Source organism: Sceloporus undulatus, chromosome 1 (assembly GCF_019175285.1).
Source record: "Sceloporus undulatus isolate JIND9_A2432 ecotype Alabama chromosome 1, SceUnd_v1.1, whole genome shotgun sequence".
In the NCBI taxonomy this organism is placed as follows: domain Eukaryota; kingdom Metazoa; phylum Chordata; class Lepidosauria; order Squamata; family Phrynosomatidae; genus Sceloporus; species Sceloporus undulatus.
Window position 1 is genome coordinate 250,998,646 of NC_056522.1, and position 26,372 is coordinate 251,025,017.

At 44.3% G+C, this 26,372-nt stretch overlaps 1 protein-coding gene across 1 annotated transcript in view; it reads left to right on the forward strand.

Annotated features, from left to right (window-relative positions):
• Window positions 1-26,372, forward strand: part of LOC121936659 (dnaJ homolog subfamily B member 2-like) — a 30,397-nt gene that overhangs the window by 2,942 nt on the left and 1,083 nt on the right. The window contains 11 exon segments of the mRNA XM_042479108.1: window positions 503-573; window positions 6,733-6,824; window positions 11,060-11,094; window positions 11,097-11,146; window positions 11,148-11,169; window positions 12,198-12,251; window positions 13,457-13,573; window positions 15,339-15,422; window positions 17,857-17,962; window positions 20,989-21,059; window positions 22,209-22,451. Of these exon segments, the coding sequence (XP_042335042.1) occupies window positions 6,760-6,824; window positions 11,060-11,094; window positions 11,097-11,146; window positions 11,148-11,169; window positions 12,198-12,251; window positions 13,457-13,573; window positions 15,339-15,422; window positions 17,857-17,962; window positions 20,989-21,059; window positions 22,209-22,451 (847 nt within the window). The 5' untranslated portion in view covers window positions 503-573; window positions 6,733-6,759.

Sequence of the window (26,372 nt, forward strand, 5' to 3'; positions counted from 1 at the left end):
AATAATAATAATAATAATAATAATAATAATAATAATAATAATAATAATAATATTTCTTACCTACCTGTTCCCATAGATTAACAAACAAACAGCATTAGTTAAATGCTGTAGTGGAGTCTCCTTCTTTGGAGGTCTTTAAGCAGAGGCTAGATGGCCATCTGTTGGGAATGCTTTGATTTGGATTTCCTGCATGGCAGGGGGTTGGACTGGATGGCCTGTGCGGTCTCTTCCAACTCTATGATTCTATGATTCAGTGAAAACACTGCTAGAGTGTGGTGGAGTCTCCTGCTTTGGAGGTTTTTAAACAGAGGCTGGATAGCCATCTGTCAGTAGTGCGTTGATTGTGTGTTCCTGCATGGCAGGCAGTTGGACTGGATGGTCCTTGAGGTCTCTTCCAGCTCTATGATTCTGTGATTCTATGCAACAGAAGATCCAGGCCTTAGTGTGGGAAGGAGGTTTTATGTATGAATCCTAAGGGAATCTTTCTGCTTCTTTCTCAAAGGAGGAAACCCTCTTCCCTCCTGTGGAAGCCACCTCTTCTTCTTCTGCTCCAGCAAAACCAGTGGTGAAAAGGTAAGGGCAGGGCCCTGGAGAAAAGTGTCTGCCCAGCTGGCAGCCCTGGAGCAGCCAGAGGGTAGGGCTCTTGCATGCTCAGCAGAGGGACAGAAAATGCAGTTTGGGCCTTTACAGAGCTATTGAAGGGGATGGAGCCCTGTTCACCTTTTAATCTGGTCTCCTGTCCTAGGAGAGGAGGAGACAAAGTCCTGGGACAGGCTGAGATTTGGGATAGGTTATTACATCACCTCTAAATTTTGGAGAAGACACATGGGGAAGAGTTTGATGTTGCTGTGTGCCTTCAAGTCATTTCTGGCTTATGCTGACTCTAGGGAAAACCTACTGTGGCTTTTTCTTGACAAGATTTGTACAGTGGGGATTTGCATTTGCCTTCCTCTGAGGATGAGAGAGTGTGACTTGCCTAAAGTCACTCATTGGGTTTCCATGGTTGGGTAGGAATTCAAATCCTGATCTCTTGGAGTCCTAGTCCAAGACTCAAACCACTACATTATGCTGGCTCTGGTGGGAAGAGTGGATAAGTCGAAAGGAATTGGGGGCCCAAGAGAAATTAGATATCTTGAATTAGATATATTAAAGGCGGAGACGGGTTGCTCAAAATGCTGAGTATCATCAAAAAAAGGAAGGATCATATTAGATTTTAGATTAGTTAAATCAGGAAAAGAGCAGGTTGTATATATCGAGGACTCAGGAACAAAGAGCTGTGCATCCGCTTACTAGACTTATTGCAAGGTACAACTAGCCGACAAACCTCCAACAGCATGTTGAATGCCTGAGCTGAAGCGTCCAACCAGGCCAGAGTGTTTCTACAAGCCAGTAAGCTAGCTGAACCTCAGAATGGGACTGCATCATGATTTGATTTATAACCCTCCCTTCCTCGGTGGTTTTCTGTTTGGTGTTGCCACTGCAGCTATTCTTGCTCCTCCGGCAAGCTTCTAATCTCTTTTAGAAACGTAATGGCTGCTAAACCGCTTAATGCATAAAGATCTTTAATGAGGAAGGTCTGGGGCAGCAGCATCCATTAGATGCAGTGGGGCTGGGTCAGCTCAGGTGGATGTTCTGCTCTTTGGTAGGATGGTTCCCCAGCAGGACCCCTGTTTCCCTGGGGCAGGGCCGAGTGACTTGCAGACCTCCCTATGTTTTAAACCCCCTAGTTTCTCGTACTGTTGGCCTTGTGGGCTATGGATAATGGGAGTGGCAGTCCTGTAATGCCTGGAAGGCTAAAGGTTGTCCACCTCTATCCTAGGCTCTAAGGCCAAAGCCACAGAGTGATCAGAGGGGTTACTGCACTGTGTTGAAATATGAACATGTGGATGCAGCTCCCTACAACAACCCCTTTGTTGTGAAGCATCTTTCCATTTAGTTGAAGCAGTTTCCACCACAGTAGGCATCAGGTGACTGCAGCTCAAATAACACCAGGAGGTTCCCATGCAGAGCTGACCTCACATAATAGTTTTCCTTTCAAGCAGCAATTGTAGCGCTCTGGTTGCACATCTACATTGGGGTTCTGGCTCCACATTGCAGTCAGAAAAAACAGTTTGGGGTAGCTATAAGGCCTCTTTGGGCACCAGGAGGCATCAGCCAAGTTTGCTGTGTTATTGTATAGGGGTTTGTTTAGAATTAAAACATCTCTGATGAACAATGAAACAGGGACCATCCAAAAGCCTTCTCTTGTATCCTGTCCTGTTTTTCGATTATGAACATGTACATAGTTTTAGCCACAAGTTTCCTCTTGTAAAACCAGATGTCTTTCCACCCACCTAAGGAGGGAGTGGCACCCAAAGAATAATCTAATGCTGTTGCTGATGGTCACTTGTTCTCTTTTTAAAAAGACAGCAACATCGTATCATAGGACAGCCAGTTGTTTTGATTCAGTATTCTGTGGTTGGAAAATAGTTGTCCCTGCCCCTCCTCAAATTATGCCCTCTTCATAAAGCCATTAATTCCCTGCAGCAACACTTCCTGGCAGTTTGGACACTATGGCAGGTTACAGACCGCCTGTTTGGGGCGGCCTGCACCTGCCCCTTTCCCCGCTGTATTGGGGCCTCAGCTGCCAGACCGGCAGCCTCCAAGGCCCCAATCTGCTGCTTTCCAGGCCGCGGGGAAGCGGCAAAAGGCCGCTTCCGCGCGGCCTGTAAAGGGGTGTCCTTGGGGCTTCAAGCCCCAAGGACACCTGGCAACAACAGGCAGGAGGAGAAAGGGGCCACTTGGCCCCTTTCTCCTCTGTGTCACTGGGTGCAGCCATGTAAAGGCTGCGCCCAGCGACGCAAACCCCAGAAGGAGCTCCGTTTCGGAGCTCCTTATGCTGTGGAAAGGGCGCTCTAGGCGCCCTCGTGTGGTGCAAAGACCTCACATCCGCACCGCCTCATTTGGAGGTGGCGCGGTTGTGACGTCGTAATGGAGGTGGCCGTGTGGAATGGCCACCGCCATTTTGCGAGCGCTCCACGCGTGCTAGGGTTGGGAGCATTCGGAAAGGACGCTCCTTTCTAACCCTAGTATGCGCAGAGCGCGTACTTTTAGGCCCGTCTGTAACGGGCCTAAGCTAGTCAAAAAGATGTACTGGTTATACTACCTGGATTAGCATCTCAGTCGCCTCCCACTGACTACCCTGTCTTGTCTGTTTTAATAATCTTAACTGTATTGTTTTATTGTTATTGTTTATTGTTGCGATTTATTGGTTATGGTGGGTGGGTGGGTTTATGGGACATTGTATTTTATTGTATTTTAAAAATTTTAAATATTTTTGTAAGTTGCCTCAATCTCCTTAGAGAGGTGGGGTATAAATAAAAATTATTATTATTATTATTGTTGTTGTTGTTGTTGTTGTTGTTCACATTAAGGAAGATAGTAAGAAGGCAGTGCATGAAACTGGGATCTACCATGTTTAACTTGATGGACATTTATTCCCCTTTATGGAATGGTGAGGATTTGGATCTTTTGGAGAATACCTTCACAAAGATATATGAAGTTATTTTTCATTCCAATCCAGCCCATGTTTACTTAGAAGCAAGGCCCACTATGTTTGCTCATTTCTGTTACCAAGTAAATGTGTGTATGTAAGATTATAGGTGGACTCTTATATCTGGGTCTGGAAGTTAGCATCACTGAACTTGGAGGGGTAGCCATGCATAGGATTACAGTATCAGAGCCCAGTCTTAAACATGTTTACTTAATGATCAAACGCCCTGTGTTCAGAAGGGTCTTTGCATATTGGTAAGTATGTACACCCAAGATACACATACTGCAACCCACACAGACAATCCATGTGTGGTTGTAGGATCTTACTCACTTTTTCTTGCAGCCCAGCTTATCAGCTGCAAGAAAAGCCCTGTACACACAACGAGAGAAGGTACACGTGTGGATTTGGCCTCTGACCAATGCTGGATGCAGCCCTTGCAGCTGAAGAGCTTGACCATCCCTGAAAAAGAGAATTGCAGTCTTAGGCTGGTGCACTAATTTGGCATAACTACACTAATTTAGGTGATACCACCAAGAAGCGGGGGAAGAGGTCTTGGAGGCCATGGCCTTGAAGGAGGTCAGGCACTGGAGAAGTAGCCTGCTTGGAGCTGGTAGATTTTGTATGCATTCTTTCATTGCCATTGCACTGTTCTGGAAAAAGTGCAACCATTAGCATAGTGCACCGCCTGGTTTCTGGCCTTTATCTCTTAGCTCAGCTCTTCTGAATGTCACTTGTCTCTGAAAACAGCCATGATGTGAATACTGATTGTTGTAACACTTTGCTTATAAATAATTTGGGACTTAATGAAAAATGAAATCGCTTTATGAGGAGACTGGGGAAGTGGAGAAAGAAGAGAGAGAAGAGAGAGAAGGGATAGCTACTTTTTATTTGCATGTATTTCATTTACTAGTAAATTTTACAGATTTAAGGTGCAGACTGGTGGGAATTGTGGGAAGGCTTATGCTGTAGGCGTACTTAATTGGGAGCAAGCTCCACTGAGCACAAGAGGGGCTTGTTTCTGAGTTGACAAGCACTGAATCATACAACATGCTTAGCTGAAAGCGGAACAAATTGCAACTTTAGCTCACAAAGAGCATTTTGCAAAAGAGGACCAGGCTTCTGCACTTTTAATAATTGTATAGAATAAGGGATTATATTTGTATAGAAGAATTGGCAGGGATTTTATCTGAAATTATCTTTTCTGCACATCTGTGAAATTTGCAGAAGGCTAGTGTTTTTGTATTTGGCCATTCCTGTTTCTTATGTGAGGCTCAATATACTTTTGAGATTTTCTCATGTGACCCATGCTGCCAGTGAGAAAAAGAAAATGCAAGAAGAATTCATGTGAGAATGAGTGTTCATTTCTAGTCAGTGTAGGCATTACTTTCACTCTGCAAAGCATTTCAAAGAAGAGGTACTTTATAAAACTCTTTGTGCAAATGCCTTACTGCTTTTTGGTTCAACATTGTGATTGATTAGATGCCAGGCTGTGCCTGCCCATTTTCTGGAGTTAACCTTGACAGTTTAGAAAACCTTTCCCCAAGCTGCTATCCTTCAGATGTGGTCCACTTGTACAACTCCCATCGTGGCTGAAAATGGAACAATACAGGAAGAGCCTTGCTGGATCAGACCAAAACCCTGTCTGGTCCAGCCTTCTATTCTCACAGAGGGCAGCTGGATGCCTCTGGGTAGCCCACAAACAGGACAAGAATGTGACAGCAATCTTCTGCATATGACCTCTAGCAACTGGCATTGGAAGGCATACTGCCTTCTACACTGTAGGTAATATATAGCCCACATGGCAAAAATATGCTGATATTTTTGCCTTTCATAGACTGTCTATTCCAGAGGTGGTCAAAATCCAGCAATTTGGAGAGCTGCTGTTTATCCTTAGGCTCAGTTATTGATCTAAAATAAAACCAAGGTAATGGTTCAAGATGGTCCATAGGATTTGGGGAGATGGATATTAATGTGCCAGTCAGGATGAGAAAAACAAAATTGCATTTGCAGTGCCTTCTTCATGAAGTGAAGGGAGGTGGAGAAACAAGAGGGCACTTCTTATGGCATCTCTGGCTGTGACCAGGGATAGACTTCCCTGCCATTGGAAGCTCTCTGGGATTTCCTTAAAGAGACTCATGTAGGTGACAAAAGGCAGTCAGGTACCTTGAATTGCTTGGTATGGCAGACTATGCTCTCTCCCTGCCATTTCAGTTCCTGCATAGCTTTGGGGTTTCCCTATTTAAAAAACTGGTGTAACAAGAATAGCAATACCAATTACATTTCTATACCACTTACCAATATACTAAGTGGTTTACAAGCTGGGTACTCATTTTAATGACCTACAGAAGGATGCCAGGCTGAGTTGACCCGGAGCCCCTGGCTGGTTTTGATCTCATAACCTTGTGGTTTGTGAGTGAGTGGCTGCAGTGCAGGCTTTTAAACACTGCACCACCAGGACTCCTATAATGTTAAAGAATGTTAAAAGGTTTGACTCAAGAGGAGTTGGTTAATTTTAAAAAGACATCTAATTTTTTTTGAAGTTATGTTTCGGTGGGTGTTTCTGTGACTGTCTTTTAGGCAAGGTAAAGAAAGCAGACAGAAAGAAAATAAATTCTTTTGTAATGTGATGCTGGAGAAGAACGCTTAGGATAGCCAAAAAGACAAACAAATGGGCCCTTGAACAGATCAAGCCTGAACTCTCCCTGGAAACCAAGATGGTCAAAACTGAGGCTGTCGTACTTAAGCCACATCATGAGTAGGTATGAATCATTGGAAAAGACAATAATGCTAGACAAGGTAGAAGGCAGTAGACAGACAAGAACCCTGCATGCCAGAGTCATGGGCAGGAATTTGCAGGACCTGAGCAGAGCTGTGGAAAATGGAGGTTCTTGGAGATGTCTCATCCACAGGGTCGCCATGGGTCAGAATCAACTTGAGAGCAGCTAACAACAACAGCAACAACAACAATTCACAAGTATGAAGAGGGAGGGAAAGAGAAGATTATAACACAGTGGTTCACCAACAAAGGTGTTTGCAGATTCAGCTTCGCTTTTGAAGCCTGCATGGCCTGTCCAATATTAACAAGATTGCTCTTTTGCCTTTCCTCAAGTCTCAAATACAGCTTCCTTCTCAACTGCTGGCTACCTTGTGTTCATCCTTCCTGGGAAACATTATAACATACCTTTTTCTTCCCACTCCAGTTTCCCAGCTCATCATAACCAGACACCATGGTGGATTACTATGAGGCACTGGGAGTGCCCCGCAATGCCTCACCGGATGATATCAAAAAAGCGTAAGTTGTATTCCTTTGATTTCTGCCTGAAGCCACTCGGACTGACTGCTAGGAGTCAGTCCCATGATAACAATTCAACCCCATGTCTCTCTCCTGTTGGATCCTAGCATTTGTAATTTGGTGAGGTATTTAGAATTCTTTGGGAGATATCTCTTTGGGAGAGTTGAAGTACATTTCTCAAGATTCCGTAGAATAGTACAGTGACAAATGGTATCAAACAGCTGTAGCTCTGTAGTGTGGATACACCCTAAGTGATACTTTTCATAGGACTTTATCACATGAGGAAAATTGAAAGGTTAAAGTGGCCCCAATGCAGGGTCATTTGGGGTATTAGGGACAACTTTGCAGCTGCTTATCACATAACAGGACAGAATCCAGGGAGAATGTGAGGGGAATCAAGAAATGAGCAAATTCGCAAAACTAGTATATTTACATGTCCATTTTGCTTGTGAATTCACTCTTTTCGCAAAATGCCAGCCATGTGGAAAGCAAGCCTCCGGATGACTCCTGTTTCCAGATTTCTCAGCGTCCCTTGCTGTGTCAGGGAGAGGAAGGCAGGCTTGTGCTTAAAAGGATACACACACACTTCCCTCACCTCTTCTACTGGGGGCTCTAATAAAGAGCTCAGCTGCTGGAGAAGGCAGAGAGAGGACGTTTTGCCATTCCTCCTGGACAGGAGGGAGAAGTGGAGGACATGCCCTGGAAAAGGAGGGCATCTGGGAGTGTCATCCCTCACTGGAATCAGGCAGGCTTATGGACCCAGCCCTCTCCTTTCTCTCTCTCTTGTGTGTGTGTGTGTCTTTGTGTGTGGTTTTACAGAGGGAAGCCTTATTCTGCCTTCTTCTGACACAGCTTCTGGGACTTTTGGGGCTTCTGGGGCAAAGGGGATTCCCCCCCCAGGTTCCTCCCCTCCATAGAGCATGTGTGTATGTGTGCGCACGTGCACTTGTGGAAATGACAGTTTGGAGCATGCGCAGAAAAGGTATTCTACACTAGCAATGGGGATTTGTTTGTCTCCTTTTGATACCCAAATTCGAATCAGACCCTAAGTAACATGCCTTTAACTCCTTCTTGTGCTCTTGTGTGTGATAACCATTAGCAAATGGGCTTGCTTTTGTAGGATGCTAGCACTTTAGCCATTTTGGGGATTGAGGTACATAGGTCTACGTGTGGAAAAGTCCATAATCTTGTGCGAGTGTGATGGTTGAGTGTGTGCCAGCATAGTATTGGTGATATATGGTATTGTTGGCATAATGTTCCCAGCGCTAGAATAAGGTAGAAGATAAAATACTTACTTTTAAGGTAGAATAAGGTAGAAGATAAAAGTAAGTATTTTTCTTTGAGTAAGTGGCCAAGAGAAGGGACATCTGAGCTTTGCCCTTTCCTGTGGACAACTCGGTAGTTGTTGGCTTAAATCAGGGGGCAGCAACTCATAGGGGCAGGATACAACATTTGTCTTATTTCTTCAGCCCACTGGGCCCTGCTGTTGAATTTTCTGTTTTGTTGTAAAGGCAAAAACAGCTGCAATTTACTTTGAAAACAAAACCTGCAGGGTTTTCAAAGAAAATTCTGTCTCTTACAGGAGTGGCAACAACTTTGGCAATTGCAATGGTGAAGTTTTGTATGGTATTTGATTTTTTAAAAGAGAAATTTGAAAGAAATAAACCAGAGTTGGACAAGGAGTAATAACAACAACAACAACAACAACAAATATTTATTTATATCCCACCTCTTCCGCTTTGAGGATTGAGGTGGGTAACAGCAAAGTTAATACAATATACAACAATAAAAACAACAAGCTCCACAAGACCCCGACCCAACCCTCCCTCCCAACTATAAAATTAAGAGTAAAAGATGGTTAAAAAGTACATAACAATACATCAAAATTAAAAAACAGAAAAAACAGACCACAAATAAGAAAAATAATAAAAGGAGGGGGAATTCAATTGGTTCTGGACATTATCAATCGGGGAAGGCCTGCTGGAAGAGAAAGGTTTTTGTTGCCTTTTTAAAAGCCTCGAGTGAGGATAATTGGTGAATCTCTTTAGGCAGGTCATTCCAAGTTTTTGGAGCAGTGGCAGAGAAGGACCTCCAGGAGGTCACCGCCAGTCTGGTCTTTCTAGATTGTAAGAGGTTTTTCCTGGAGGAGTGTACGGGAAGGATTGTATGGGAGGAGGCGTTCCTTCAAGTAGACTGGACCCAGGCCATGTAGGGCTTTATAGATATTAACCAACACCTTGTACTCTGTCCAGAAGCTAATAGGCAGCCAATGTAGTGATTTTAAAATAGATGTAATATGGTCGAACTTAGATTTTCCGGCGACCAGTCTGGCTGCTATGTTTTGTATCAAATGGCGCTTCCGGACATGGCACAAAGGTTGCCCCATGTAGAGCGCATTGCAGAAGTCAAGACAAGAGGTTACTAGAGTGTGTATGACCGTTTCTAAGTCCTGCCGCTCCAAGTAGGGGCACAACTGGCGTATCAGCCAAAGCTGATAACAGGCACTCCTGGCTGTCACATCAATCTGAGAAGACAGCTGAAGCGACGAATCCAGGAGCACCCCCAAGCTGTCTTTCAGGGGAAGTGTGACCGCATCTAGAACTGGTGAACTTATCTCCATACCCGGATTGTGGTTACCTATCAAGAGTACCTCCATTTTATTTGGATTCAGCTTAAGTCTATTTTCCCGCAGTGTAATACTAGGCAGGGGTGGGAACCATATAATCCTTCAAATGTTACTGGTTGCAAGAGACAGCTGCCCCAGACAGCATATAATCCTCCAGCATAGTCAGTGGTGAGGACTGCTGGAAGTTGTAGTTTAACATCAGAAAGGTTTGGCACACACATGCATACATGAACACATACACATAGAGAGGGCCATGGACATAGTGACAGCTGATGCACGCAGCCACACCTCCAAGTGCTTGCATCACTGGAAACACACATATGCTTATCATATGATTAACATGTTTTTTAAAGAAAAGAACCAGTATGGATCAATTGCGCCCGATATTGAGAATCCATTTTGTAGCAGCCCAAATCTAGTGGGAACAACAATCATATCAAAAAAAGACATGAATGCATGGAAAAATGAAATGATTCGCTTCCATAGTGGGAACTATGCACCAGCCTGAATTTATTCAGTAACCCGGTGTCAGTGCGACTTGCAAACCGGTTTAGATGCAAGTGGGAATGAGCTCCCTGTATTTTGCCGAGTGCAGACTGGAACATGTCTCATAAGAAGGCAACTCTTGGAGCAAATTATCACATGAACATATTTGTTTTGAATCTGTCTTGTCTGTTTCCTGTCCTACTGGTGTTTACATACCATTAAGGATGAATAACAATGATTAAATTACAATAAAATTACAAAACAGCAGTGTAAATAATAAAAGTATACTGTGGCATGTATGAAGACTTACTGTCTGCTCCCTATATGAAAAACCCCATATGAAAAGCTATTGAGTAGCATGAAGAATCAGGAGCACTTCTGATGTTTTTGGTTTGCAGCTCCCATCTTTTCTAACTATCAGCACTGCTGGATGGGGCTAATGGGAATTGGTAGCCCACTATCATCTGAAAGGCCACCTTTGCTAGACAAGAGAGTCTTGTCTGAGCACTTCCTTTTGGCAGTGCTGCATGCGGGTAAGGGGGCTTGTCTTAGCAAATGGGGTTTTGACCTTTGTCTACTTTGATGCAAGCAAAGTCTCCACTGGAGAACAGACTGTAGCAAGAAGGCAAATCATCTGCTTTCAGTTGATCTGGGCTTTCTTCAGGTGGATACTGGGCACTGGGTGTTGGATTTACATAAAAGTGGGCGGAGTCAATTAATTCTTCATAAAATTAAGCCTTTTGTCTTCCCGCAAGAGTAGGGACTTAGAGGGATACTACCATGATGATATGATGCATAACATCTGATCTGTATTGTAGAAATAATGCAGTTTGACACTGCTTTAACTACCATGGCTCCATGCAGTATTGGATTGTAGTTGGTTGTGACACCAGAGCTCTCTGACAGAATATACACAATTACAATCCCAGAATTTTGTAGTATTGAGCCATGGCAGTTAAACCAGTGTCAAACTGCATTATTCTGAGTGCAGACTAGACCTACGTCAGTTGAGCAAAACTGGGGGAAAGCGTGGAATTGGGAAGTTTCTGCAAACTGAATCTCAAAATAGGTACATACCACCGGAGCTAACTCATGTGTTGTCTCTTTGATACTTTGAAATCAGATACAGGAAGAAAGCTCTGCAATGGCATCCTGATAAAAACCAGACAACAAGGAATATGCTGAGCAGAAGTTCAAGGAAATAGCAGAGGGCCTATGAGTTGCTTTCAGACAGTAAGTGGGTGGCCTTTTATTTCATTTCATCCCCCTTCCTGCCTTTTTGGCTGTTTTTCCTACCTTGTTGCTTCGTGAAGTCCTTTTAACAGACTGAGAAGACGGATCATTCCCTGCTGAAGTATAGCAAAGTTAGGGTTGTAGAAGTGTCTGTAGGAACTAGCATGGAAGTAAGCTTGGTATATTCACTCAGGCCTTGGAGTGCAATTGACCATGGAGTAACCTCCTAGGCCAATTGAGCTACCTTTAAATGGATGCTGTAAAGCTTAAACTAAACAAAAGCGGTGTGCATTCACTATTTCTCTCTTTCAGCCTCAGCCCATTTTTTAATAATTTTTAATAATATGACTTACTTTTCAGGGTTGTTTGTAAATCAGGAATGGGAATATTGACATTCAAGGTGTTGGATTACAAGTCTCATCATCCCGACCAGCAAGCCTGTTTCGGGGTGATGGGAGATGCCATCCCACAAATTCTGAAGGCTACACATTCCCATCTTGATTATTTTGTGGAAAAATGTTAGCTCCCTGATCTGGGCAGGTAAGTACATTTGCGGGTTTGTAGCTGCTGCCTAACTAGCCTCCTCTCCTATCCTGCCAATAGACCAGCCTTTGCTTGCTTTCCCAGCTCCCACCATACACCTCATCCAGATTTTAAACCCCTTCCTAGCCCACTGGCCACCTTGCCTCACCTGATTTTTGATTGATTCAGAGGAGAGAAAGCGAGCGATGAGCTGGTGCTGTTGAAAGGCAGGAGACTGAGAGGAGAAGTATTAGGAGAAAGGAGGGCAGGAGGGTTTTAAAATCTGGATGAGGCTTGTGGTTGCAAGCTGGGACAGGATATATAGTTGGCACTGTTTATATGAATCTTTGGGGGAAAGTTTACTATAGTCACTTTTTCCCACTTTTGTCGGGGTCCTGCACCCCTAGCCCCCATGAATATGGAAGGCCAACTATACTGCTAACCCTTAACCCAAGCAGGATGCCTTTGCAACTGGAAGAAATAACCCAGCAACTTTCTGATTTCAGAGAGCAAGCGTGAAGTCTATGACCGATATGGCAAAGAGGGGCTCATGGGTGCAGGTAAGCAGAGCCTTGACAGGGTTTGGGTTATGCTGAAGAAAGACAAATACCACCTCGTTGCTTCCGTGCCTTCGACTGATTAAAAAGTACCAGTCTGTATTGCCAAGTGAGGAGTGAACAGAAATAAAACAACTGCCAATGGACTATTGTTTTATGTGAGCTCAGAAACATATTGATTTCTTCAACAGCTGCTACTGTACCATGTGGTATTGTGATGAATGATCCGGCACAGAACTGAGCTTGGCACAATTATATGGCTGTTTTGTTACTGAAGCCTTGACCAGATCTTAGCACCAATCCATAATGACCTGTGGTGTAGTTAGGTCGTTGTCGTCCAAACAGTAGAGAAACCTATGGCGCATTACACACGCACCTAAAGTATGTACCGTGTACATACTAGGGTTACCCGGGGGTGTCTTTTCCAGATGCCCCCAACCCTAGTACATACACGGTATGTATAAAATGGTGGTGCCCATTCTAGATAGGCCCCGCCATTAGGTTGTCACAAATGCGCCGCCTCCAAATGGGGCGGTGCGGATGTGACATCCTTGTGCCGCGCGAGGGTGCCTGGGATGCCTTTTTTGCGGCCCCGGAAGGAGCTCCGAAATGGAGCTCCTTCTAGGATTTACATCGCTGGCGCAGCCTTTAGATGGCTGTGCCAGCGACGCAAGGCTGAAAGGGGCCAAACAGCCCCTTTCTCCTCCCCGCTGCCACCGGGTGTCCTTGGGGCATGAAGCCCCAAGGACACCTCTTTCCAGGCCGCAGGGAAGCGGCCTTTTGCCGCTTCCCTGCGGCCTGGAAAGCGGTGGATCAGGGCCTCAGAGGCTGCCGCTGTGGCCACTGAGGACCTGATCCGGCGGGGAAAGGGCAGTCTGTAACACACCTATGTTTCAGTGGCTGGAATCTCATTGTGCCCAATAAAATACTGGGTTTTCTGGTGTTGAACAGCTTTCTGTTTGGGTAAAATGGATTTCTTCAACTTTTGTGTTACCCCTGATCCAACAACTTTGAACTGGTGCTTGATAAACTGTCTGCCTTGGCCTGCAGAACCTGTAGGCAGCAGTGCTCAGTTAGTAGATCATAATCTAAAAGATGTTTCATCTAAACCTATAAGCCTTTACTTGGTTAAATGGTGGAGCTGTGTTTTAATCTGTCTACATAGAGGGGGAAACATTATCTGGTTTCTTGCCTTTTTCTTCCTCCAGGTGCGCCCAGTGGTTCCAGACCTCATCCAGGACCTGAATTCACCTTTACTTTCCGCAGCGCCCATGATGTCTTCCGGGACTTCTTTGGAGGACGAGATCCTTTTGCTGACTTCTTTGGTACATGCAAGTTTGAATCCTCAAAATGATATCCTTTCCTTGTGGTAATGGGATGCTCTGTGGAGGGAGAGAAAAGGCTCTCTTTCCCATCTCTTGACTTTGGGGCCTGGAGGACAGATGATGAAATTCTTGAAGGCAGGTAATGCTTGAAAGATGAAAGGATTAGCAGTGAAGTGAGTAGACTAGTTTTTTAGACTGGGAATGAGACCAAGAGTTTATGGAAACATATGCTCCTTTTCCACCTGTGACCAATCTTTTATAGGATTTGGTTGGGAAACCTTAGATTCAGGAAGCCTGGTCCTTTGGGCTTCTTCAGACATCCTCATGATATTGTCATGTGGTGGTTTACCAGATTTTGTACACATTTCTTCTATTCTCAAAGGCTGAAATGACTTCTCTAAAGCATGGTTACTTGAAGTAAGAACTTCATGATATAATAAACCATTTTTGGTCTCAGTTTTTTTTCTTCATTCTCCTCCACCACTGGAATACGGACCTGAAAGTTTTCCAGGCATTGACTTTGCCCATCAGGCTGAAAGATTTTCTTGAAAGAAAATTACATCATTGAAGAAACTGACGTCAATGAACGTTTCATTGACTTCAGTCAAATTGATTTCATTGAAGTTGATGTCACTGAAGTAAAAAGCGAACTTCATCCCTTAGACTGAAAGAAGTTCCCTACCCCTGACACTAGATATTGCTGCTATTTTCTGATGGAGTTGTGTTTCCTGTTCTACTGGTATTTCACTCTTCCCTAGACAAGCTCAAAGTGGCCGATTTCTTGCACTCCTCAGCAAGAGACCTGCTTAGCTTTGTACCAGTATCAAACAATTACAAATAATTTTCTGGCCCTTTTGAAATATGGCACATGTTGAAGTCGTTAATTCAGATGCTTCCAGAAAGGATGGGATGATAAACCCACCTGTGCATCTGATTAAAAGTAAAGGCTGGAAATCTGAGTGGGAAGGGAACAGGATCTTGAGCAGCCAGTTTCCCCTCCTTTTTGAATGAGTCCCAGAAAGCAAGGTGCCACATCCTTTCATGCAGGAGATGATAGATTGGTTCTGGGTAAAATGTTGATACTGGCCATGATTGCACAGTCCTTGGTTCACAGAGCTGGTTCACACTTTTTCTTGCAGCCCAGCTGAGAACTTGGACTGTGTAATAAAAAAAAAATAGTTCTACCACTCCTGTTATCAAAGAAGCAATGGAATTGGTGGAGATCGTTGTGAATTGGGGAAATCTTTTGCATCTTCTAGTAGCCAACACTCCCTAGATCTCAGAAGGCAAGGAAGGGAAGATTAAACCTCCCAATTTCCTTAGATCTGACTTCTGGGGGGTGATATTGGGAAAGAGTGCATATATATCTATGTGTAGAGAGAATGTGTATTTATGTATAAGAGGAGGAAAGGTCTGTGTGGGCACTCAGATTGTAGATCTCAGTGGGTAAATTTACAGCGCTTCATAAATAAAGGTTAATAATAATAATAATAATAATAATAATAATAATAATAATAATAAGGAAGGGAGGTTTCAATCTTCCCATTTCTCTGTGCTGAAATCAGGAGTGGAGTGGCAGAATATGTCTATATGCATATATGTATATGTTAATTGTATGATGGGAGTTAAGGTTATGTGTGCACACATTGTGTGTGTGTGTGTGTGTGTTTGTGTGTACACACACACACACACACACAGCCTACTTTGAGGAAGCACCAGTATCCTGGAGACTTTTGGCAGTTGGCAGACAATCTCTCCTTTCCAGATGATCCCTTCTCAGACTTGCATGGGCATGGTCCCCGACATCCTGCAGCAGGGACATTCTTCTCATCTTTTCAAGCATCACCAGGTAAGAAAAGAACATCTGGAATAATTTGCTCCCTTGGCCCACTGCAAATGCCCTGTAGCTCCCAGAATTACTTTTTCCTCCAACCACGATTTCATCCTACTGTTGGATGATGCAGTTTGCTCTCTATTATGACTGTACTGTATTATACAAGATCCTTTGAGAAGGGAAAGCCACCACATGTGTCTTATATCCTTGTCCTTCCTGGCCTATTAAACAAACCAGAAGGGACTGGCTGAGTGGGTGAAGGAGGTAGTCAGTGCCTCCCCACAACAAATATATATCTGTATCTACAACAAGGCAGAGTTTCAAAATGTCTAAAAGAGGCAATTGTGACTATAACCAAGGCTATGAAGTAGTGATGATTTTGGGGTTACATTTTGTCCTACTCCGGAGTAAGATATTTTTTTCGTAATGTTACTCCTACATCTACTCCTGTAAAAACCTTTTACTCCTTACCTCTTACTTCTACTCCCCAGCCCTGGGGAAAAGCCGCGGTTGCTTTGCAAGGCTGGTGTGTGTGTGTGTAAGTGTGTCTCTTTGCCTCCTGGTCTCTTCCCCAGTGCAATATACTATAATAAAATTGTATTTTGATGTTTGCATATACAATATGATAATAGGAATAAGGAGTAACACATTTCTTTTTTATTCTTTATTCCTACTCCTATTCCTGTAAAAACTTCTTACTCCTTTACTCCTTACTCCTACTCCCTAGCCCTGACTATAATAATTAATTGTTGGCCAGTGTCCAACCTATCAATTTTGGGCAAGCTATTGGAATGTGTGGTGGTTTCCACAAAGGGATATCTGGATAAAATGGAGTATCTAGATCCATTTCAGTCTGGTTTCAGGCCTGGTTATGGAACAGAGACACCCTTGGTCACCTTGGTGGATGACCTACGCAGGGAACTGGACAAGGGGAGTGTCTCCCCGTTAGTTCTGCTGGACCTCTCAGCAGCTTTCGATACCCTCGACCATGGTCTCCTTCTGAGCCATCTCTCTGGGATGGGACTTGGAGGTACTGTTTTACAGTGGCTCTGTTCCTTCTTGGAGGGGCAAACCCAAAAGGTGGTGATAGGAGACTCCTGCTCGACTACCTGTCCATTGGCCTGTGGGATCCTTCAGGGTTCTGTTTTGGCCCCTATGCTATTCAACATATACATAAAACTGCTGGGAGAGGTCATCCGGAGTTTTGGGGTGGGGTGCCATAAATATGCAGATGACACTCAACTCCACTACTCATTTCCACCTCAATCCAAGGAGGCTGTCCTGGTGCTAAACCAGTGTCTGGCATCAGTAATGGACAGGATGAGGGCAGACAAATTTAAACTTAATCCAGACAAGACAGAGATACTCCTGGTCAGTCAAAAGGCAGGGATACAGCCTGTGTTAGATGGGGTCACTTTCCCTGAAGACACAGGTTCATAGTTTGGAAGTACTCCTGGACTCAGCTTTGAACCTGGAGGCCCAGGTCTCTGCAGTGACCAGGAGTGCTTTCGCACAGTTAACTGCTCCTGTTCCTTGAGACATCAAATCTGTCTACGGTGGTGCATGTCTTGTTTACAACTCATGTGGACTACTGTAACATACTCTATTTGGAGCTGCCTTTGAAGAGTGTTCAGAAACTTCAGCTGGTCCAAAGAGTTCTGGCCACACTGTTAATGGAGGCAGATTATAGAGATCACACAACACCCTGGTTGAAACAGCAACACTGGCTGACTGCCAGTTTGTTTCTGGTCACAATTCAAAATGATGGTTATGACCTATAAAGCCCTATATGGCTCTGGTCCAGGCTATTTGGCAGACCGTATTTCCCTGTATGAGCTAGCCCAGGCCCTGATATCCTCAGGAGAGGCCCTTCTTTCCGTCACACCATCAACACAAGCATGGTTAGTGGGGACATGACAGAGGGCCTTTTCCATGGCTGCTCCTAGACTCTGGAACTCCCTGCCCAGGGAGACCAGAATGGCCCTTTCTTTATTATCCTTCCGCTGGCAAGCAAAGACTTTTCTGTTCAGACAAGCATTTGAAATAGAAGGTTTTTAAAGGACTTTGGCTGAGTCTTTGGCTGGGTTTAAATGTATTTTAAAAACTTAAATCTTTTAAAATATATTTTATTGTTTTATATGCTATCTGTTTTAATATTGTAATAATTTAATTCTGTTTTAATGTAACACTTTTCTGTGTTTTAATTGTACTGTTTTGATCCTGTAAGACGCTCTGAGTCCCAGTTTTGGGGAAAGGGTGGGAGATAAATAAATATAACAGCAACAGCAACTATAACTCTGAGGGTGAACGTGGTCTTGTGGTTTGAGGCCAGTATTTCCTCTCCTTTGGTGGATCTCTCCACTGGGCTTTGCCCTTCATTCCCCAGTTCCAGTAACATTTTGCCTTGCAAGCCACTCCAGCATGCTCTTTCTCTGTTCCTCCCTTTCAGAGTTCTTTTCCCCTACACTTGGTCCTGGGATGAATGCAGGGATGGGCTTCCGCTCTGTCTCCACCTCCACAAGGTTCATCAATGGCAAACAAATCACTACTAAGAGGTAAGCTTAACTCAAATTTTTATCCAATCGTGCTTTCTTTTCTTTTCTTTTTTTTAGCATCATCTGCTTTTAACAGTTTTGGGGTGCTCTTCCAGAATAATAAACCACAAGGGTTGAGTGTGTGTGTTTGTTTGTGTTGGAACCTGTGGCCCTCCAGACCCAGCCAGTATGCTCTTGGTCAGGGATGATGGGAGAAAGAAACCAGTAACATGAACTTCCTCTCTCTCACCTCCACCCATTAATTTCTGTTCAGCATTCAGCTGCACGTATTATTTCACTCGCTCGCCGTTATGATCATGTCTCCCCTCTGTTGTCTTCCCTTCACTGGCTCCCTCTTCCTTTCCGCATCAGGTACAAACTTTTGTTACTGACCTTCAAAGCTCTGCATGGGCTGGCCCCTCTTTATTTAACTGATCTTCTCTCTTCCTACATCCCTACTCGCACTCTCCGCTCTGGTAGCCAAAATCTCCTCTCTCAGCCCAGGATCTTCTCTGCCCCATCCCGGATCCGTCCCTTCTCCCTAGCTGCCCCTCATTCCTGGAACCTTCTTCCTCCGCATGCACGGCTCATCACTTCCCTAACCAGCTTTAAGACAGAGCTGAAAACCATATTGTTTAGGGAAGCGTTCTCAGGGAATTTGTGATTGTTATCTGGCTGTCTGACAATAGTTGATGTGATGTGATTTGTTTGATATTTGATGTTTTTAATCTGTTTTTTCCTTTTTAGATGGTAATTTTATCTATTCCTCTTTTAATTGTTATTATCTTAGAATGTACGCCTTGGGCAGGCTTTTATCTACTCCTAATTTTACCAACTTTGTACAGCGCTGTGTATAATTACAGCGCTATAGAAATAAAGTTTAATAATAATAATAATAAAGTTACGTGTTCCCTCCAATAGCAGTTTGTTTGCAATGTTTATTGCCCACCTTTCCTGCAGTGAACCCAAGGTTGCTTTCCCCCATTTTATCTTCCTGACAGCCCTGTATGGTAGCTGAGGCTTAGGCGGGTAACATTTCCACTTCTGATACCCAAGGTGTTTTAATAGGAGATATCAGGGATGGAACCTTTGAAATTTCTGCATGCAGAACTTATTTGGACAATGAACAATTAGAACTGCCCCAGAAGTAGTTAAGTGCTACTTCCATTGCTCAGGGGTTATGCTTCCCATTCACTGTCCCTTTACTGGTCCAGTGGCCTCTGTGTTCAGTTGTTTGAGTACCTTGGGAACCCAAAGGCCATAGCAGTGTGGAGTTGATGAGAGAAGCAATGCAGTCTTGCCCTATCTTGCTTGTAGTTTCCTTCTGGGTATCAGCCTTCATATCAGGTGGCGCAGTGGGTAAATGCCTGTACTGCAGCCATTCACTCAAAACCACAAGGTTGCGAGTTCAAGACCAGCAAAAGGGCCCAAGCTCGACTCAGGCTTGCATCCTTCCGAGGTCACTAAAATGAGTACCCAGACTGTTGGGGGCAAATTAGCGTACTTGTTAATTAGCTTACTTGCTGTTCACCGCTATGATCTTTGGAATAGCGGTATATAAATAAAACAAATTATTATTATTATTATTATTATTATTATTATTATTATTATTATTACCGACTATTCTGAATGGAGTTGTGCCCTCTTGAAGGATGAGGTTCAAAGTTTGGGAGTGCTTCAGGATCCAACATTGCTCCTGAAAACCTGAGTGGCTAGGAGTGCTTTTGCCCAGCATTAACTGTTGTGCCAGCTGTTCCTTCTGTTGGGGAAGCCAAATTGGTTTGATCTCCTCCCATTTAGGGGATTACAATAGGATCTATGTGGGCTATCCTTTAAAGTGTGGTTGATGCCATATGCAATGGCTAGGATTCTTTCTGGTGTATATCTTTTTCAGACCACATTATACCTGCTTTATATCAAATGTATTGGATTCTGATTTTTTGTGGATCACAAATCAAAGTGCTGGTACTTGCCTATCAACCGCTCAAGTGCTTATGGCCAGGATATTTGAAAGAACACCTTCTGCTTGTAAGATTTGTAATAATCTTCTTCTTTTTTTAAATCTTTTTTTCAAAGTTCCATATACAAATTGCTAACATAATATCCATGAATTTTTGACAATCTTCATTTGTCCGTTCTACATCTCATTAAGTAAACTTTAATATAGATATTAAGTTTAACTTAATTATGTGACTGCTTTTGATATTTTTTTCTTTTTTAAACTCCCTTAAGTTTCTCTGTAGAGTAAAAAGATAAAAGTAATAAATCTTCTAAAGCTATATGTCTCATTACCAAAAATAGTTTCATTAGCAAGAAGGCAGAAACAAGGCCTTTTTTTTTTGTGACAGTACACCATTATGAATATTTCTCCTCCAAATGGTTACACTAGCCCATCCTTGATAACTTTGGTAGGTTGACAGCAAAAATATATTTGTTTTTCCAGGCTTTTAATGATTTTTAGTTTCAGAGTGAAGGTTTTAACACTGTTTTTAATGCTCACTTTTGACACTTGTTATTCTTTGAATTGTGGTGTTCTATGAAAATCCTTGGGGGCTCTTGTTACAGCTGAAAGGCATTTTAGAAATGCCTTTATAAATAAAATATAAAATAACCAGAGGGAAATGGCTCAGGGGGAGTTGCAATTTTTGGAGCTTTTAAAAATGTTTACTGCCTTTCTTTCACCTGCTGCTGTTCAAAAGGGCCAGAAATTTACTCATTAGCTGAATCACAAGCCCTCCTGACAATCAGATTGAAGAAGTTTACCTAATTGCACCAACATGTACTGGACGGGGTTGTTTTGTGCTTCTCTCTGTTGCCCTCTGCTCTGTCTTGCAGTCTAACTGAAAAGGCTAGTGTGCCAGGGAGAAGAATTTCTGACTGGTGAACTTGCGAGTTGGCACTCACTCCTTCCTCAGATCTAGAGGAAAGGGGCACAGAGAAGTCATCAGGGCAGGCATAATATTCTGTATTGATCAGAGTCAGTGGGCTGATATGTTATTTGCCTTCATTGTGTATCGTGTCCCCCCGCCCCCGGCAATGTTTTCTAGGATCATCGAAAATGGGCAGGAGAGGATAGAGGTGGAAGAAAACGGGGAGCTGAAATCAATCCAGATTAATGGTAAGCAGCTACAGGGTGAGGATGGTATCCTGAGTTCTCAGAACAAAGCCTTCTGTATATTCAGCAGCACACGCTTCTGTCTTGAGCCAGAGGCCAGAAATTTGATGCCTTCCCTAGATGCCTTCTGCCTGATCTCAGTGTGTGTCCTTGGAGACGGGGAGTAATAGACCCTTGTCCCTGTGGTGTTCTTCTCACAGTGACACTTAATCTCCAGCTGTGTTAAGGTTTGAGGGAAGTGTGTGAGAATCTCAAGCTCACATCCCCTCTCCCCCCACAGAACATGTATCTGGTAAGATGTTTGTAGAACAGCTTTGGACTTGGAGATTGGAAGAAAGGTGTCCCTGATAACACTGGGGACTATTTCAAAATGGCAGCTGGAGGGAGGGGTGGTGTTTCTGGGTTGTGCTGGAAGAGCCTATAAATCTATAAGCAGAGCATGGGAAAATTACTGTTTGGGGACCAGAGCTCCAAGTACCCCTTAGCTAGTATGGCTTCTGGCCATGGCGGTTTCGGTTTTCTGGGGTTGTAACGTAAAATTTCCAAACTCTACATAAAAGTAAATATGATAATATAGTATGTAAAGTTAAGGATTTCAGGTTGGTGGAGAGAGCTGTGGAAGAGTTGTGGAAATCCATAAAAGATTTTCAGATGGACTTCCATCCGTGCCTACTATGTTCCAGGCATTTGCTGCTCCCATAAATGATGGTACCATTGAGAGTAGAGAATTTAAGTTTTCTTCAACGTGGGATACATCTTTTGCTCAAATATATATGTTCAATTTTTTCATGTATTTGCTCAAAAAAAGCTGGGGACCACATGTTTGCATAGTGACCATGCTATTGTTAGGATCCGCCCCAGGCTAATCTAGGACCTAATAGGGTCTTGCTCCCACCACTGGAAGACATTTTGTCTAAAGGAGCGGAGGGCGAAGCTTTAATCGTCCAGATGTTTTGGGCTTCAGCTCTGAGTCAGCATTGCTAATGAAAAGGAATTGTAGGAGTTAGTCTAAAGCTTTTCCTAACTGTTGGGGCTCACTGAGCAAGCCTAGAGTAGTAGAGTAGTGGAGATGAGCTGTGAGGGGTGTGAGGAGGAAGAAGGGCAATGGAAAGCAAGGCTTCCTAACTCTGGGTTTGAACTTCTCCCTCGCAGGTGTTCCAGATGACTTGGCACTAGGCCTGGAGCTGAGCCGGCGGGAGCAGCAGGCCGTGCAGAACCGTAGGGCATCATCATCGCCCCCAGTGACACTGCCTCAGCGCCCACCTCCAAAGCGCCCGACCCCCAGTTCATCCCCTGTGATTTTGTACACAGACAGTGATGAAGATGATGAGGACTTGCAGCTGGCAATGGCCTACAGCCTGTCTGAGATGGAGGCTAAGGGCCAGCACAGAGCAGGTGCGAGAAGCCCCACAAAAAAGCGGCCCCAAGGAAAAACTCCTTTGCCACAAGGGAGTCCTCTTGTGGACAGTCAGGCGGGTGGGCCATCCAGAGGCTCTGCAGGGACCATGGGTGGGGGTGGGCGGGGGAAGGGCAAAGGCAGAGACCCCTCCCCCAAGAAGAAGAAGGACACACAGTGCAGCCTCTTGTGAGCTCCACCTGAGACTGCGTCTTCATTGCCTGGCCCATTCCGGACCCTGGCCAATGGCAGAGTGGGTTGTTCCTTGAGGACTGTGATGGTGTGTTACTAGCAGAGATACCCAGGGCCCATTCCGCCAAAAAGGTGGCACTATCAAGTAAAGGGCAAGCAGGATCAGATTGTGTTAACTCTTTGTGTGTGCTTGTGTGTAGTTTGGCTTGTAGAGACATCACCTGGGCAGCCTGCACACCACGGGCAGCTCTGGTGGCATTCTGCAAGCTCAGACCACACTCTCTGCTTACCTGTTTTTTTGCATGGCTTGGCTGCATGGCCCCATTGCCCTCCCTGCCCAGTGCAGGATAGGTAAAACAAGGGGGGAGGGGGGACTTGCTCTGGGCTGGCACTGGCTGCTTGTTGTCAGGGTTGAGTGCTGAGCCCTATGGTAAAAGGGGGTTGCTTCTATCCTTGGGGCTTTGTGCTAGCTTAGCTTCTTGGCAGAGTTGTTCTTCATTTACACTCTGCCCTGAATTAGAACAGCTTGGTGGCTTATACGGAGGGAGCTGAGGCCATCTTGGCTTAAATCTTTGACATTTGTTTTAGACCCAAAAGGGAAAAGGGTGCCTTTTTCCAGTGCAATATTTTTCTCCATCCCCTCCACCTAGTTTCAGTGTTGTGCCTTTGTCCTCTAGCAGAGTTGCAGGGGATGCACTAAGGGCTAACAAGAGCATAAAATTGAGCTAAAGCTGGTGGCAGTGCTGTATACAGTACCTGGACCCAAACCCAGATGGTGCAAGCTGTAACATGGGTGAACAGCTGTGCCACTCCAGATGTTTTCAGACTGCAGTTCCTGTAAATCCCTCAGTTAGTTATGCTGACTAGTGCTGATGAAAGTAATAAGCCAAACATATTTGGAGGGTCAAAGCAGCTCGGTGTGTAAAAGAAAGCATCCTTCCTAGGATGACGCCATTCTCTCCTGGCTCCTTAGGGACATCCTGCGCAGTGAGACTGGCAAAATATCTCCCCCTTTAAACCCCATCCTGGACAAGGCAGGTGAGGTATTAGGACAGGGACTAACTTAGAATTCAGTTCCTGTTTCTAGTTGAATGTGGGACTGTAGTGACATCTGCATCTGCCATTATCATTCTGCCTCCCCCAGAGTGTGATGCTTTCAAATAGAAACAGGAACTGAGGAGTATGCACTACTTGTCTTTCATGTATCCCTGTATCTGTACAGTTTCCTAAGTGCATAACACCTTCCCCTGCAGGTGTTGCTCAGCCATTGTCTGCTTTAAATCTGTCTCCTTAGCATTTTGCACCCCATATATGTATGCTGCAGCCTCCCATTTCCTCTCTCTTCCCTTGCCTGAGAATAGCTGGTAGGTTGAGGTCCTCTTCCTCCCTTTGTCTCCCCCCTGGTGGCAGGCCCTGGATAAGGCTTCGGTGGATGCTTGATGTAGGAATGTAACTTGTTGGTGCCGTTTCTTTTTCTTTGCTGCTGCCACCTCCGTTGTCGCCGCTTGTCTGCTCACCTGCCTGTCCCTCCCTCCTGTGCTTCCCATGCCACAGACCCTGATGGACAGGCATATTCTGTCTGATGCCCACCCATGCTGCCTCCCTGCAGGTAACCCTCCAGTATTCCTTTTACCTGACCCCATATGAAAATTCAGGGTTGTTTAACAGCAGGGCTGTGTATATTTCTTACATACTTGGCTTTTGCCATTTAAGGGTCCCCAGTAGTTTGGTCCTTCTGCCCTGCCCCACCCATTTAAACTATGTTTCTAGCTGCAGAGTGAAGTTGCCTCTGTGTGTCTTCCCTTTGTCCGTTCTCTTATGTTGCCCTTTCTTTGACCTTAAAATACCAATGAAGTTCCCATTACACCAAGACTATTTGAAAAACTGGAGTCCCCCCCCCCACTCCAAAATACAACAAATATTTGCAGATCATATACTTCATTGTGTTATTCTGTCTACAGACCATAGGTTGTCTGAATGCAGTATTTTTTAATTGAGCTGAGGTGGTACAGGAGAGCCAATTTGGTGATTTGAGTGTTGGACTATGACTCTGGAGACAAAGAGTTTGAATCCCCGCTCAGCCATGGAAACCAACTGGGTCACCTTGAGCAAGTCACTGTCTCTTTCATCGTCAGAGGAAGGCTAACCCCCTCTGAACAAATCTTGCCAAGAAACCCTCATGATTGGTTCACCTTAGGGTTTCCGTAACTCAGAAATGACTTTAAAGGCAGACAAAGATGACAAGGAGGTACAGAATATACACAGCCCCGTGACTTTGAAATGTGAAAATCTGTGGGCCCTGCCTGTATTCATATGCTATCCTGTAAACTCTGTCCTCCTTCCTTAGTACACTTCCCAATAAATAAATGCCTGCCCTAGCTATATTTTGTGGGGTAATGACGTACAGGAAGCAGCAGTAGCTAGGTGGTGCTCTGGAGGATTTGACAGCCAGGGCCTTCTTAACCATTTCTTGAGATCATAACATGGTCCACGGAATAGGTGAGGACATTGCTTGAGCATGCAGCTGTGGGTTTCTGTTTAGAAGCACTGTGATCTCTGTACAGTTGTAGTAAATGGCTGCTTTGGCTTGAATTTTGGGCTCCTAGTTAACAGCAAAACCTTAGCCCCAAGCAAATGTTCTGTACCTGGAGTCTGCATGCTTTTGTTATATGGATGTGTTTCCAGTGGTGAAAAAAAAAGATGGGAGAGAATTTTCTTGGAAAATGTATTTAAGCCACTCTGAGGTCTTTGCAGCAAAAATTGGCTATCAATACAAGGAACGAAGCAAATGTGGGCAAATGGAAACAGGCAAATCAGAGGGTTCCACTCTTCTGCATGCACCACCCTAGTCCATGTTTTCTCTGCATTAATGTGTTGGGTAAATTGGCTCTAAGATTCCATACACTGGATAAAAGCATACTGTGTTAATTAAGATGCTATGTGCTTTTGTCATCTGCCCTCCCAACTGTTCCTAAAGCACTTGGTAACAGAGCCTTGGAAGATGAAGGTGAAATTGTGTTGGTGCACTATGCTTAGTGATTCCACTTTTCTCCAGATTGTGCCGCAGCAAGGTAATACAGACAAAACCATTGAAGTTGTGTGGTGATGGTGAAGGATGCCATCTGTGATCATTCTATTTCTACAGTGCCTGTCTTCCTGGATGCAGGGGTCCTTGAAGCATGGGTGCCCTGGGAGGGTTGGCTTAGACAATTGGCTGTTCTCCAAGGACTCTCCCACCCTTTGAAAGGCAGCCACTGGAAAAATAGGCTGCTCAGAGCCAGCAGTCCTGTTCCATCACACAGTGACTTCATCTGCCTTTCCTTGCCACTGCTGTACCCATTTTCCTTTCTGCTGCCTACATGAACACAATTACCCAATAGGATATTGGCCTTCATATTTACTGTAGTGTTAAACCTGTTGACAGGAATGGATGAGTGGGAAGGCTTCTCTTTTCCAGAGCCATTTACTAGCATTGACTCTACAAATATTCTTTTCCTTTGCATGCCCTTCCATTCACCCCACATTTACTTATAAGAGCAGTGGATCTTGCATGACCTTGTAATTGTATGCTTGGGTATGTAGCAGCTGTGCCTTGAAGCTAAAGCCTCTTGTGCATACACATCCCACTCTTTTTTCAGTACTGAAAGTAGAAACCTCCACGGCCCCAAAAGCTGCTTGCTGTTACCTACTTTTCACTGCCATCTGATTCACTTGGTGTCTTGTTTTTC